The sequence below is a fragment of the Crinia signifera genome, chromosome 1, assembly GCF_055691185.1.
Source record: "Crinia signifera chromosome 1, ASM5569118v1, whole genome shotgun sequence".
In the NCBI taxonomy this organism is placed as follows: domain Eukaryota; kingdom Metazoa; phylum Chordata; class Amphibia; order Anura; family Myobatrachidae; genus Crinia; species Crinia signifera.
The window spans coordinates 139,702,481-139,718,810 of record NC_139217.1 but is presented as its reverse complement, the minus strand read 5'-3'; the positions used below and the strand labels follow the sequence as shown (position 1 = coordinate 139,718,810).

General features: G+C 44.2%; 1 protein-coding gene across 1 annotated transcript; it reads right to left on the bottom strand.

Annotated features, from left to right (window-relative positions):
- Positions 1–4,948: 4,948 nt before the first annotated feature.
- LOC146058878 (uncharacterized) lies at positions 4,949–7,244 on the bottom strand. The gene is made up of 4 exons (XM_083171084.1): positions 6,613–7,244; positions 5,976–6,230; positions 5,725–5,847; positions 4,949–5,631 (listed from the first exon to the last, which is right to left on the bottom strand). Exons 1-4 carry the CDS (start codon positions 7,073–7,075, stop codon positions 4,949–4,951), a joined length of 1,524 nt encoding a protein of 507 aa, XP_083027210.1. The 5' UTR covers positions 7,076–7,244.
- Between the last annotated feature and the right edge of the window lie 9,086 nt (positions 7,245–16,330).

Below are 16,330 nucleotides of genomic sequence, written 5' to 3'. Positions count from 1 at the left end.
TTTACGGATGGATCTGTTGACGATTATCTGCTCCTCTGCTGATGAAATTGGTGAGTATGCTAATCTGAACCCCTGCCTCCCTGTAAAGTGTGTGCGCTCTGTGCGCATGGGAATCCGGTGTCAAGACTCCTAACCAACCAAACAGTCAATAACCTGTGCCCCCCGTCTGTTTTCCCTTGCAGGATGTGCTGTGTGGCTGCCGGACCTGCTCAGTTATGACCCTTCTGCCTGCTCACCTTTACGGATGGATCTGTTGACGGTGGGATTATCTGCTCCTCTGCTGATGAAATTGGTGAGTATGCTAATCTGAACCCCTGCCCCCCTGTAAAGTGTGTGCGCTCTGTGCGCATGGGAATCCGGTGTCAAGACTCCTAACCAACCAAACAGTCAATAACCTGTGCCCCCCGTCTGTTTTCCCTTGCAGGATGTGCTGTGTGGCTGCCGGACCTGCTCAGTTATGACCCTTCTGCCTGCTCACCTTTACGGATGGATCTGTTGACGGTGGGATTATCTGCTCCTCTGCTGATGAAATTGGTGAGTATGCTAATCTGAACCCCTGCCCCCCTGTAAAGTGTGTGCGCTCTGTGCGCATGGGAATCCGGTGTCAAGACTCCTACCCATCCAAACAGTCAATAACCTGTGCCCCCCGTCTGTTTTCCCTTGCAGGATGTGCTGTGTGGCTGCCGGACCTGCTCAGTTATGACCCTTCTGCCTGCTCACCTTTACGGATGGATCTGTTGACGGTGGGATTATCTGCTCCTCTGCTGATGAAATTGGTGAGTATGCTAATCTGAACCCCTGCCCCCCTGTAAAGTGTGTGCGCTCTGTGCGCATGGGAATCCGGTGTCAAGACTCCTACCCATCCAAACAGTCAATAACCTGTGCCCCCCGTCTGTTTTCCCTTGCAGGATGTGCTGTGTGGCTGCCGGACCTGCTCAGTTACGACCCTTCTGCCTGCTCACCTTTACGGATGGATCTGTTGACGGTGGGATTATCTGCTCCTCTGCTGATGAAATTGGTGAGTATGCTAATCTGAACCCCTGCTCCCCTGTAAAGTGTGTGCGCTTCCGTTCATAAAAAATGTCAGGAAACAGAGGTTAATATTCTTCCTTACCATATAACTTGATTTACGGATGACATTTTGGCAAAACGTGATTCATTTATCTATATTTTATTCTTGAAATTAAACTTTGTCCAAAGGGGTGGCCTGGAAAATCTTCTGAAAATGTAGGCTGCTGTTATTTAAATTAGATTTGTAACCTCTAGTTCCAGGCAAGGTAATCTGGAAATGTCCACAAACCCACACTCCCATAGATATTACCTTTCTCTGTTGTTAGCACATGCCCAATTAAAGTATGGGTCTCTGATATGTAGCTATGTAGGTAGTACAATATTTACAAATACACATCTGCAGACATGTGATCTTGTGGCAACCTTTGCATTTTATTATGCACTGGTTAAAGCATTGCGCATGCTGGGGGCATAATCAAGGATAACCTAGTTACACTGCACACTAATTTTCCTGTGCCACCTAAACATCTGTATTATTATTTATCCATCTTATCTGCTCCAAGTATATTCTGTCATTCACCAACACTCATTGCAAATGTAGCAATCGTTCTTTTCGCACATCTGACCAAAACCAAACCATATTTCCTGATTTTTTTTTTATTAAAAAAAAAAACTTGTACGCTGGTGGCTGTAAAGATATTTCCAATAGTGCAAGTTGGTCATCCTGAGTAACTGATGATGCTGAACAAGCTTTTTTTTATTTTGTCACTCTAAAATGAGGTATCACCTATAAGCGATATCACATGCACATTACTATTGTAGCCAGACATTAAACTTTTCAAGCGTACTCATATTTCTGCTTGTTGACAGAAAATTTAACATTATTACGATTATTTTTTATAAATGCTGTTATTTCGTAAAAAATTCTAACATTTGCGAACTTCTTCTGTCTTTAAAGGGTGTTGTCTTCAGAATATTGAAATGAACCTCAACATTGTACTGCAGTTCAAAGCGGACCATCGAACCCAAATTTTGAAAAAGTCAAAGAGATTTTAAAACAAATTTGTTCCAGAAAAAATAAAATTAAAACTGGTTAAACTTTGAAAGAAATTCTTGTTTTCTTCACAATTCCTCAAATGGACATCTGAAATGATATTGATAAAGCGTTAAACAAATTGCTGTTGTGTGGGTAAAAAGTGAGTACAAGCAGATACAGCTGAAAAGGCCATTAACACATCCCAACATGGCAGTACCTTGTACTTCTTCTCACCTACATTCCATTATGGGATGTGGGTGAGAACTCGCACAAAGGGCACTGCCGTGATGGAATGGGAAGTGTGGGTACAAGCAGATACAGCTGAAAAGGCCATTAACACATCCCAACATGGCAGTACCTTGTACTTCTTCTCACCTACATTCCATTATGGGATGTGGGTGAGAACTCGCACAAAGGGCACTGCCGTGATGGAATGGGAAGTGTGGGTACAAGCAGATACAGCTGAAAAGGCCATTAACACATCCCAACATGGCAGTACCTTGTACTTCTTCTCACCTACATTCCATTATGGGATGTGGGTGAGAACTCGCACAAAGGGCACTGCCGTGATGGAATGGGAAGTGTGGGTACAAGCAGATACAGCTGAAAAGGCCATTAACACATCCCAACATGGCAGTACCTTGTACTTCTTCTCACCTACATTCCATTATGGGATGTGGGTGAGAACTCGCACAAAGGGCACTGCCGTGATGGAATGGGAAGTGTGGGTACAAGCAGATACAGCTGAAAAGGCCATTAACACATCCCAACATGGCAGTACCTTGTACTTCTTCTCACCTACATTCCATTATGGGATGTGGGTGAGAACTCGCACAAAGGGCACTGCCGTGATGGAATGGGAAGTGTGGGTACAAGCAGATACAGCTGAAAAGGCCATTAACACATCCCAACATGGCAGTACCTTGTACTTCTTCTCACCTACATTCCATTATGGGATGTGGGTGAGAACTCGCACAAAGGGCACTGCCGTGATGGAATGGGAAGTGTGGGTACAAGCAGATACAGCTGAAAAGGCCATTAACACATCCCAACATGGCAGTACCTTGTACTTCTTCTCACCTACATTCCATTATGGGATGTGGGTGAGAACTCGCACAAAGGGCACTGCCGTGATGGAATGGGAAGTGTGGGTACAAGCAGATACAGCTGAAAAGGCCATTAACACATCCCAACATGGCAGTACCTTGTACTTCTTCTCACCTACATTCCATTATGGGATGTGGGTGAGAACTCGCACAAAGGGCACTGCCGTGATGGAATGGGAAGTGTGGGTACAAGCAGATACAGCTGAAAAGGCCATTAACACATCCCAACATGGCAGTACCTTGTACTTCTTCTCACCTACATTCCATTATGGGATGTGGGTGAGAACTCGCACAAAGGGCACTGCCGTGATGGAATGGGAAGTGTGGGTACAAGCAGATACAGCTGAAAAGGCCATTAACACATCCCAACATGGCAGTACCTTGTACTTCTTCTCACCTACATTCCATTATGGGATGTGGGTGAGAACTCGCACAAAGGGCACTGCCGTGATGGAATGGGAAGTGTGGGTACAAGCAGATACAGCTGAAAAGGCCATTAACACATCCCAACATGGCAGTACCTTGTACTTCTTCTCACCTACATTCCATTATGGGATGTGGGTGAGAACTCGCACAAAGGGCACTGCCGTGATGGAATGGGAAGTGTGGGTACAAGCAGATACAGCTGAAAAGGCCATTAACACATCCCAACATGGCAGTACCTTGTACTTCTTCTCACCTACATTCCATTATGGGATGTGGGTGAGAACTCGCACAAAGGGCACTGCCGTGATGGAATGGGAAGTGTGGGTACAAGCAGATACAGCTGAAAAGGCCATTAACACATCCCAACATGGCAGTACCTTGTACTTCTTCTCACCTACATTCCATTATGGGATGTGGGTGAGAACTCGCACAAAGGGCACTGCCGTGATGGAATGGGAAGTGTGGGTACAAGCAGATACAGCTGAAAAGGCCATTAACACATCCCAACATGGCAGTACCTTGTACAGATGGGTCACGGTCCATCTTTGCGGGGGATGGCGCTGGCGTCGCCAGCCGCCATCCCCCGCCAGCGCCATGGCGATCGTGAGAAGGGGGCGCGCGCGCACGAGAGGCGCGCGCGCCCCCTTCCGACGGCGCTTCCAAACGTTTCCCCGGGTCACCGCCGGCTTGCCGGCGGTAACCCGGGGTCCCCGCCGGCTTGCCGGCGGTAACCCGGGGTCCCCGCCGCCTGCCCGCATCCCCCCTAACCCCCCCCTAACCCCGTCCGTCTCCCTGAGGCGGAGACGGACAGGGTTTCCGCCACGCTAGCGACGGAGACTGAGACGCGCGTGCGCGTGAGACGCACGCGCGTCTCAGTCTCCTCGCTGGCGAGGCTGCTGGCGGGTCGCCAGCGCATACGTTCTGGCGACCCGCCAGCAAGGATGGACCGTGACCCATCTGTACTTCTTCTCACCTACATTCCATTATGGGATGTGGGTGAGAACTCGCACAAAGGGCACTGCCGTGATGGAATGGGAAGTGTGGGTACAAGCAGATACAGCTGAAAAGGCCATTAACACATCCCAACATGGCAGTACCTTGTACTTCTTCTCACCTACATTCCATTATGGGATGTGGGTGAGAACTCGCACAAAGGGCACTGCCGTGATGGAATGGGAAGTGTGGGTACAAGCAGATACAGCTGAAAAGGCCATTAACACATCCCAACATGGCAGTACCTTGTACTTCTTCTCACCTACATTCCATTATGGGATGTGGGTGAGAACTCGCACAAAGGGCACTGCCGTGATGGAATGGGAAGTGCTCAAAAGGATATTTTGCCAAAAATTAGATGGACAAAAATGTTACCCTATTCTGGTGGTATAATACACTCCTCTTCATTTTCAGCGATCTTTGAAGCCAGCTTCTCAGTCGTGGAAGGTGATTGTATTGGTTGCACAGATACTGTTGCTGTTGGAGGATAACGGCCCGGTGGCAACATTCCTGGAAACCCCGTATACATTTGTGAATATGAATAGGTTGCTGAACCTGCTGTAAGGGCAGTGGTCTTTCGTTCTAACTGTTGATGACTTGTTTGAGCATGCTGTGAATCCGATCTACGTTGAGCTTTATTGGCCATGTTCTCAACAATCAATTTTAAAGATGTGGCAATCAAAACAGAACTTGATGCTGTCTGACGTTGGCATTCTGCCATCACATTCAAATATGTTGCAGAATGTTGATTTGCCTCTGAAATTAGCATTAGACTACTTGCTTGACATGATGTGTTTTCTACTAATTTGTTAAGCGCAGTCGCCATGATTATCATAATATCCTGAGATGCTTTGTTGTCTTTTTGACGGTTAACTTCATTCTCTCGCACTGTGGTAATTAATTCTGTTAATGAAGTTTCCAGGCTACCCATACTTTGCTGTAAAAGAGTGTGGAATGATTTGTGTCGATCCTGCATTTGATCAGAGAGAGCAAGGATGTGCTGATATTCTGCATCTGGAATCTCTTTGCTAGTTGTTACTTGCACCCTTGGCTGTCTTGCTGTGAATAAAGTTAAACAAATTACAGTTATATGGTTTAATAAGTAATTTAAGAGTTTTTTAGATTAATGTTATTTATCAAAACACTAATTACCAATTGGTGTAGAAGCTGCTTGATGCTCATCATTCTCTTCATTGGAATTATTTCCGATCAAATCTGGACTAAAACATGGATCAATACAGGAGGACATTCCTGCAATGTTCATTGGATTGTCATCTATAAATAAAATTATAAATTGAGTTGTTTCAATATATATATATATATATATATATATATATATATATATATATATATATATATATGTACACCATGGACATTCAACTGTGGAAAAATAAATATTGTACCTTCAGTCGGTGTTGGTGCATTTTCTACTGAATCAACACTGTTTCCTCGTGATTTACTTTGATGCAAATCTCTTGATGATGTTTGTTTTTCAGGTAAACTTGCTTCAAAACCCTGGAAAGTAGTCTCCGCTGAACTTAAAAAACAACTTGGTATGCTTAGCATTTCTTGGGTTCTACTGGGTGTAAAGGCGTTCTTTTGAAGTGCTGTTACAGCTGTTTCATTACAAATGCTTTGACCAATAACTGGACGATCATCTGCAAATATAATTTAAAAAATCAATATCATTTAGAAGAAATACTTATGAAATTATTATGTAACAATATCAGGTCAATAAGCACTGATTTTTTTTGCTAGTAGTTCAAAACACCACCCATCAACAAAGTATAGTGTGTAGACAGCGTTGCATAGCCGAGCACTTTGCAACGCCATCATAAATGCTGTTCATCTGCGAAAATAACCTGCAGACGAATAGCTTTCCAGGTGACATTGACGCAGTATAGCGTGTGGCAGCACACAATGGGCAGCCATACATACTTGAGAATTTGGCTTAAACCTCAGTTTCGATCAAGTTTCATCTCAGACCAGAGTGTTTGGGTCATACCTGAAACTTGAAGTGTAAAATAAAATTGTATATACCTATTTGCCTTCTTTTATTGTTTCTGTCTTTCATTACAGATCCTCTTTTCCTTCTGGAAGGCTCCTCTTCGTGCACAAAATCTCCCTGACGTCTGGAGTCAATTCTGCCTGCTACGCCTGTAACCATGATTGGGTTTAATCTTTTTTTTATAACTTCCTCCCATGAAAGCCAATTCACTTTCAGTTCCGGCCCTCCACCGGTCCCCATTTCGTGCCTTCGTTGAATTCCTAATTTTTTTTTAGTTTGACGACGGCAGTCGTTATATCTCTTCATGCAATGCTTTGCATCCCTGCGTATTCCAGAAATCGATGTTACTTTCTCAGCAATTGTGTTCCATATTTTTCTTTTTTGTCTAGGAGCAGTAGTTTGTGCCCTTGGCCCGAATAGCATGTCGTAGTAACGATCAACTAAATCAACTAAGGCAAATCTTTCTGACTCATTGAAACGGATTCCTCTCTGCATCTTCTTGCAGTTTTCTTCTGCAGATCCATCTCCGGGAGAATTATGTGATCCACCTGCATCTGAATTTCCATCATTATCACGATTGCCTGTATGCCTTGGAGCTTGTGGTTCTGTACAACGTATTTCATGTTGGTGACCATCTTCTTGACGCCTGTGTCGAACAGTTGTATCATGCCTACGGGAATGGGTTTCTTAATTTTGCTAATAAAAAAGATACAAAGCCAAAATATTAGCATCATTCTTTTGAAATAAAAACAAGAAGTATACAGTATTTAACTTACTTTGGTTTGAGAATTTGAAGAAGTATTTTCCTTTCGGCGAGATGATGAGATTTTTGATCGCCACAATCTAAATTCTTCACTGTCCTCCCAAGCATTATCAAATCTTCCTAGCGATTCCTCAGATGTCGAATTTTCAGAAAGATGAGGGCTTCTCATTCTTGAAGTCTGCGTAAATAATGTACACATGCAGCCATTGAAACAATAAATATAAAATCAATGTAAAATAACAGGTAAAGTCGGACAACAATTGTGACATGCCTATAAGAAAATGAAAATTAATTAAATACATTTAATGGACAGTGCATGCGAATGCAATAGTGGGGTGGTACAAATTGAGGAGAACATTACCTTTCTTTTGGACTTCCTTAATTTGTTGCATTCTTTTGTGCTTGGACCGGGCACATTGTTTTCCTCTGTGTCTTGCAGTGACTCATTGGATAACCTCAGGGAATCATCCGAATGTGCTTCCTGCTCATTGAAATGTCTTTGAGAGTTCCTCAACATTTCTATGAATGAAAGTGAAATATGTTCAATCTCAACTTATCACACTAATGTTTGTTGGAAAAAAAAACAGGGACAATGCCAGTATTCACCCCACATGGTACCCCAAAGACATCATTCAGCAGCCCTGCAGCCCCCAAACAAACCTTACTACAAGTGTACAGTAGGTTAAGAGCCACACCCTGATGTGTGGTGGCAAAAAAACAGGGACAATGCCAATATTCACCCCACATGGTACCCCAAAGACATCATTCAGCAGCCCTGCAGCCCCCAAACAAACCTTACTACAAGTGTACAGTAGGTTAAGAGCCACACCCTGATGTGTGGTGGCAAAAAAACAGGGACAATGCCAATATTCACCCCACATGGTACCCCAAAGACATCATTCAGCAGCCCTGCAGCCCCCAAACAAACCTTACAAGCAGAGTACAGTAGGTTAAGAGCCACACCCTGATGTGTGGTGGCAAAAAAACAGGGACAATGCCAATATTCACCCCACATGGTACCCCAAAGACATCATTCAGCAGCCCTGCAGCCCCCAAACAAACCTTACTACAAGTGTACAGTAGGTTAAGAGCCACACCCTGATGTGTGGTGGCAAAAAAACAGGGACAATGCCAATATTCACCCCACATGGTACCCCAAAGACATCATTCAGCAGCCCTGCAGCCCCCAAACAAACCTTACAAGCAGAGTACAGTAGGTTAAGAGCCACACCCTGATGTGTGGTGGATAAAAAACAGGGACAATGCCAATATTCACCCCACATGCAACCCCAAAGACATCATTCAGCAGCCCTGCAGCCCCCAAACAAACCTTACTACAAGTGTACAGTAGGTTAAGAGCCACACCCTGATGTGTGGTGGCAAAAAAACAGGGACAATGCCAATATTCACCCCACATGCAACCCCAAAGACATCATTCAGCAGCCCTGCAGCCCCCAAACAAACCTTACAAGCAGAGTACAGTAGGTTAAGAGCCACACCCTGATGTGTGGTGGATAAAAAACAGGGACAATGACAATATTCACCCCACATGGTACCCCAAAGACATCATTCAGCAGCCCTGCAGCCCCCAAACAAACCTTACTAGCAGTGTACAGTAGGCTAAGAGCCACACCCTGATCTTTGGCGCAAAAAAAAGGACACCCCAAACCTGCACAATAAAACAGCAAACCGCAATTTCACAAAAAACATACATTCTAAAATTGCATTTTAGAATTGTCAAATCTATCAAACCGGCCACCCCAAAACTGGAATTCATCCCTGCACACTTGTCATCATAAAAAACATTTGCAAACAAAATAAAACAATTACATTACACTCAGTTTTAAAAAAAAGGTTAACCTCAAGACCGCGAGTGATTCCAGTGCTCTGCCTTCGTTTGGATATGCTTTTCCAGCACACAGTCCACGATACAAATCAGCGCTCCGCAGTGTTCCAAAATGGAGGGTAAACTACGCAGTACACTACGCAGTACTCTTCCTTATATAGTAAACGGGCGAGGCTGGGTAGCGAAAACGAAACGCCCAGTTTTCACTTCATTGGTTAGTTTACGCATTTAGGCGTTCCACGAAAACGAAACTTTGAATACACGAAAAATCGAAATTAGTAATCGCGTCACTGTACCGAAAGAAGAGAAAGGTGCGAAAAATCGTAAACATAACCATTTTCGCACAACATTGAATACGGCACTTGGGCATTATTATCATTCCTTGATAAATTTGTCCACAATATTTGAAAACATTCATAAACTTTTTTAATTCCATTATAGAAAACACCATCAAATCAGGGCTTCTGTCTCTCCTGTCAATAATGTTCAAGCTAGGAATATGGAGTAGATTAACAAATCATCTACATTTTTCTCAAACTAAATGTAAGATTCAATGTGACAGACGTCAGCAACCTTTTAAAGCTTATAATGTTGGAGACCAAGTCTGGCTTTCAACCAGAAACATTAACTTATGACAACCATCACATAACCAACTAATTGTTTTATTGGACCATTTCCCATTTAATCAGTACTTTTAACTTTTTGCTGTCAAACTCCAATTGCTTATATTTCTACACAGGATACATCCTGTCTTTCATGTATACTATAATAAACCAACATCATGCTAATTCTTCAGTTCTTTCAGGTCTATCCAAGTTCTAGGTCAAGATATGTATATATGTATCTTAGTTCGCTTATAGTGTACTAGGGGCCTAGTGTTTGAATGCAGAGCTGATGTTTTTGCAATAAAGCGATTGTCAGCAGACTACACATGTGCTGAGATCTCACTGGGGTGTGGTATAGGGGTCGACAGTTGGGATCCCGACAGTCATTATCCAGACGTCGGCATCCCAACTGTCCGGACCCAGACAGCATGGTGAGCGCAACTAAGCCCATTGCGGGCATGATAGCTCGCTACACGAGCCACCTATTCTATTCTCCCTCTATGGGGGTCATGGACCCCCACGAGGGAAAATAGCGGGGGGCCATCGGGAACCCGGTTGTCGGTGTTTTGACAGTCGGGATCCCGACGTCGGGTGAATGCCTGTCGGTACCCCGTCCGGCACCCATCTCACTGTGCACGCACCAAGGTATCTTTGCAGGTGTTAAAGAACAGCAACACTTAGGCAAAAGGGTTGAAAATCCTGATAGAAAGTGTCTGAATAGATGTTGATGTGAAAGATAGGACATTTGTTAAAACTGTGAACGTGTACTGTAGAGAAAGGAAATGTTTATCTCCAACTCCTTGCTTGATTCCATGCTTGGGGTGTAGGTGAAATAAAGACCAATAGGCAGTATTCAATCCAGGGTCATGGCTGTCTGGCCGGCCTGACAGTCATGACCCGGTCCCGCTCTCGGCCCGCTCGACTGCATCTTGGCAGGCAGGATTCAATGTCGCACCTGCCGAGTGACGAAAATGGGACGTGGCCACGAGAAATGGCCGTGGATCGTCGAGATCTGGCTGTGAGCTCGATAATCCATGGCCGTTCTCGGCAAAACAAGCCCGATTGCTTTTAAAGTTTTGCCGTGATGCCTGTTCAATGCTGTTGGTAAAGACAGCATTGAATAGGCACCAGCTGCTATGTCCCCCGTCAGAAATAGTGGCGGGGATTGAATACCCCCCAATGTCTAATTGTGTGAGCCATGTTTCTGTACTAGAAGGTTGAGTTTATTTGACTGAAATAGGTCATGAAAGTATTCATAGTCGTATTGGCGTGAATTTCTGGCGTATTCGTGAAATCGTAATTTAACAAGTAAAAAAATCGTACTATCGTGGAAATTATCTTGGCGTGAACTTGTTATATTGAGGTCGTATTCGTATATCAAAATACGACTACGCATGTGTACGAAAAGTCTACACCATCGATAGAATACGAATGATTTTTGCATGGGCTAGGCGTATTTTCATCATGTACTAAAAATTCGTATTCGTGAAGTTGTAAAATAGGATTCGTAAACAACTCAGAATCGTAAAAAAATTCGTGAAATAAAATACACCCTCCTTGACAAGGTCTATTTTAAAGTGTATTTCACCGGCTTCAATGGAACACATGTGTTATCATTTTAAAAACACATCACAGACCTTAGAAATCACACATGTGTGCCTTATAAAAGCCAAACATCCACCTACAAACACTTCCTGACTTCTAGCATGGCAGACTATATGCTATATCAGGGTGCTTCAGTGTGGGCTTTGAGACAGCTGATGTCTTGGCTGTGCCAAGGAAGAAGACGCCGGCATCATGAAACTGAGCATGACCAGCAGGTCCACTCAGAAATCACTTTTCACAATCTCACCAAAAATCACCAAACAACTCTCCACTGCACCTCTCTCCTAAACACTCCAAACTACACCCACAACAAGTTTTGGCGCCTCCACGACTTATATATGGGTGTGAGAGCCCTCCCCAAGTGTAAAAGAGATACACCAATCACGCTTGTAGTTTCATTTTCGTAGTGAGCCATGTGGTTGAATATACGAAAATTCGTATTACATTTCACGACAAATTCGTGAAATAACGGCGTTTTCAGACAAAAATCTCTACGCCATTCGTATTTCACCTACGACTCTACGACAATACGAAAACATGCGTAAACCAACATACATATGCCTACAACATCGAAAAATACGAATTTTAAAAATACGACTTTGTAGTAACTTAAACCCCGGAACACGACTTTTTTAGGATCACTATCATTCGTACTCATTCGTATTTCCTACTAATACAAATACGAATACGAATTTTTAGGAAATCCATTTTGGTAAATGTCCCCCTAAGATTTATACAGCTTTGTATGGAAATTTACCATGCATATATGCATCCTTGAATACTTTATTATGTAGTAGTGATTATATGCATCCTTGAAGATCTCTGGGTAGTTGAATACATGCCTCTAAAGACTGTTTTCTTTACTCAGGTGAACTAGGATACTTGGAAGTACAGTAGGCAGCCACAGGGCAGCCATCAAGGGGGGACTGCAGGGACTCCAGTCCCAGGTCCAGACAAAAAGGTTCCCAAGACTGGAGTATTTAATTATAATTTGTCATAAACAAGGTTGAGTAGTGTGCCCAGTATTGCGGACACAGGTCTCACCAGGCCTTTCAGGGTGAAACCTTTGGAAAGGGGGCTCTGCTTATTTTGCCATTCCCGAGCTCCACAATCTCTGATGGCAGCCCTGGGCAGTCAGCTACATAGTCTAACATGAAAAATGGTCCAGACCTCTAGTATTAAAACACACTTTTAAAATGTTTCAAATAATATATTAATTGCACAATCATTTGGATTTGTATCCTAAATTTACAGTCTACTACTATCTGACTTATGTGTTCTTGTAAAGACCATTAGCTATCCATGCATATTCCCAGTCATATAAACTGACTCTATGAAACATCAGGAACATCACTCATAAGCATTACTACTACTAGGCAGACAACTTATATAGTTATCTATGAGTAATAATGCAGTATGTTTGCAATTAGAATGGAGTCATTGAGTAATTTAAATAGGAGAAACTGACATAAAACTGTTATTCCCTGAGCTCACAGACCTCTGTAAAACAGAGGGGCAGAGATTCATGTCTAATGTCTGGAAATACTTTAGTAAAAGCAATACTTTTTTTTTACTGGAATTATAATTTTTGTAGGATTAACAATTTTTTGGGGTAAAATGGACAAACTTTGGGAACCTCTGAATGAAAACAATGTATTAGTCACTTGATAGAAATATGTATTTATAGAGAAAAACAGGACTGGAAATGTAATGTCAAATAAATCCTGTTTTTAAGTAGATGCTAAATTCCATTTACACAAATTATTGTTAACATTTCTTATAGTGCATGTATAGTATATCATATAGCCATTACAGTTGGGAACAAATATACAGTTGGGAACAAATACAGTGGCTGAGCATGAACAGACCAACAAAGAAGGGGCTGAAGTTCATGCCAGATGCCCAGAGGCAAAATTTAAATTGTCACCCTCCCCCCAAAGCCAGACTCCAGTGGCTACAGTTTGCATATGTGCTAGAGTTACCACCTTTGTGTTGAGCAATTCCCGGACAGTGACCCGCAACTTGACACACCCACAGCCCACCCATTGATTTGCCCCCAGCCCCGCCCCTTGACCCGCCTTATGTTTTTTTTTTACATTTGCTTCAAATCTATTCTTGATTTCGCACACGGTAATGCCACATACACGTTACATCACATAACCCACTGTAATGCACATTCAGTGCCAGTGCGAGGCACCGGAGCACCCTAGGCAGGGGGGGGGGCTCCGGTGCTCGACCGCCCCCCCCCCCTTGGCCGCTGTATAGGAGGAGGGGGGGACACACTGGGGTGCTCACCCGCCCCTGATCGCGTCATTTCCTGGGGGTGGGGGGGTAAAGGAGGTCGCTGGTGCCACTCACCGCTGCACTGGTCAGGACTCGGGCGTTGGTTCCTTCTTCTGCAGCTGGTGGGGAGACCCGTCCCTAGTCCCTGCTGCAGCTGCTGACTGCCTAGAGCTGCTGCCATGGAGGCACTGTTCCCCGCTGATGCCAATGGTGAGGGGCGAGCGGCAGTTGGGACCAGTGCCTTAACACCAGCTGTAGCAGCACTAGGCAGCCATCGCCAGCAGCAGGGACCAGGAACGGTTTTTAGAATGGTGCTGGGAAACTAGAGATAGCTATTCCCAGCACCTGCTGCTGCCACAATTATATTTGATTTAAATGTTGGGCTGAAGAGGCGCCCTCCAGTGGCCGGCGCCCTAGGCAGCTGCCTAAAGCTGCCTAGTGGTAGCGCTGGCCCTGTGCACATTATACATTATGCCACAGACTGATGCTGATTATACATTATGCCACACACCGTGATGCTCATTACACCCCACACATACACGTTACATCAAATAACCCACTGTAATGCACATTATACATTATGCCACAGATTGATGCTGATTATACATTATGCCACACACCGTGATGCCCATTACACATTATGCCATGAGTGGACAACTTAAAAAGAAAATAGGGACAAAATGGACAGTGCGTGCCTAAGGTGCGCACCAAAAATTTACACCATAATGCCTACATAATGCCGCACACTGTGATGCCCATAACACATTATGCCACACACTGTGATTCCCATTACACTGCACACTGTGATGCTTATTACACATTATGCCCCACACCATGATGCTCATTACACCCCACACTGTAATGCTCATTACACATTACACCCCACACCTTCATGTTCATTACACATTATGCCCCACACCGTGATGTCCATTACAATTTATGCCCCAAACCGTGATGCCCATTACACTTTATGTCCCAAACCATGATGCCCATTACACTTTATGTCCCAAACCATGATGCCTATCACACCGCACACTGTGATGCTCATTACACTGCACGCTGTAATGATTATTACACATTATGCCCCACAACGTGATGCCCATTAGGGATAAAGAGAGTGATGGTTTTCTGGAAAATGAGGGACTGAGAGAGAGGGTCTCAGGGATTAAAAGATAAAGGGGTATAAGGGGGAGAGAGAATGAATTACTAAGACGGGGTGTCAGATCGAGAGTGGGAGAAGAAAGGGCGGGCTGTTGCAGGCATGCTCACGAGCAAAGTAAGCAGACAGTCACTTGTGGGGGGGGGGGGGGTCGGCAGTGCTGACCCAGCGTTCGCCTCCAGCTTATACAGCGGGTCAGGGGGAGCTGGCGCAGCATCCGGCAGCTCTAGCAGAGGCGGAGAAGCCGTGCGACCCTGCTCCCGCCTCCAGTTCCCGGACATTGTATAGTCCGGGAACGCCACCTGTCCGGACACCCGGTCTAATTACCGGACTGTCCGAAGTAATACCGGACGGGTGGTAACCCTAATACATGCCAACATCCAAATATCCACATCCCACATTGTGCACTCCTTTTCCCTTTGTACTCCATTGTTCCCCATGCCTTGCCATGTTCCCCTTTCCATATTTAACATGCATCACTGCACTCTACTTCCCACATGCCTCACTGTGTCCCCCTTCTGGTATCCAAGTGTCTTACCTTCCCCCATCACACATGCCTCACTGTGCTCCCCAATGTTCACTTATCCCACATGATCACTGTGCTAAATTCCATATACACAAATTATTGTTAAAATTTCTTATAGTGCATGTATAGTTTATCCTATAGCCATTACAGTTGGGAACAAATATACAGTTGGGAACAAATACAGTGGCTGAGCATGAACAGACCAACAAAGAAGGGGCTGAAGTTCATGCCAGATGCCCAGAGGCAAAATTCAAATTGGCACCCTCCCCCCAAAGCCAGACTCCAGTGGCTACAGTTTGCATACGTGCTAGGGTTACCACCTTTGTGTTGAGCGATTCCCGGACAGTGAACCGCAACTTGACACACCCACAGCCCACCCATTGACTTGCCCCCAGCCCCGTCCCTTGACCCGACTTATGTTTTTTTTTTTTTACATTTGCATCAAATCTATTCCTGATTTCGCACACGGTAATGCCACATACACGTTACATCAAATAACCCACTGTAATGCACATTATACATTATGCCACAGATTGATGCTGATTATACATTATGCCACACACCGTGATGCCCATTACACATTATGCCATGAGTGGACAACTTAAAAAGAAAATAGGGACAAAATGGACAGTGCGTGCCTAAGGTGCGCACCAAAAATTTACACCATAATGCCTACATAATGCCACACACTGTGATGCCCATAACACATTATGCCACACACTGTGATGCCCATTACACTGCACACTGTGATGCTTATTACACATTATGCCCCACACCGTGATGCTCATTACACCCCACACTGTAATGCTCATTACACATTACACCCCACACCTTGATGCTCATTACACATTATGCCCCACACCGTTATGTCCATTACAATTTATGCCCCAAACCGTGATGCCCATTACACTTTATGTCCCAAACCATGATGCCCATTACACCGCACACTGTGATGCTCATTAC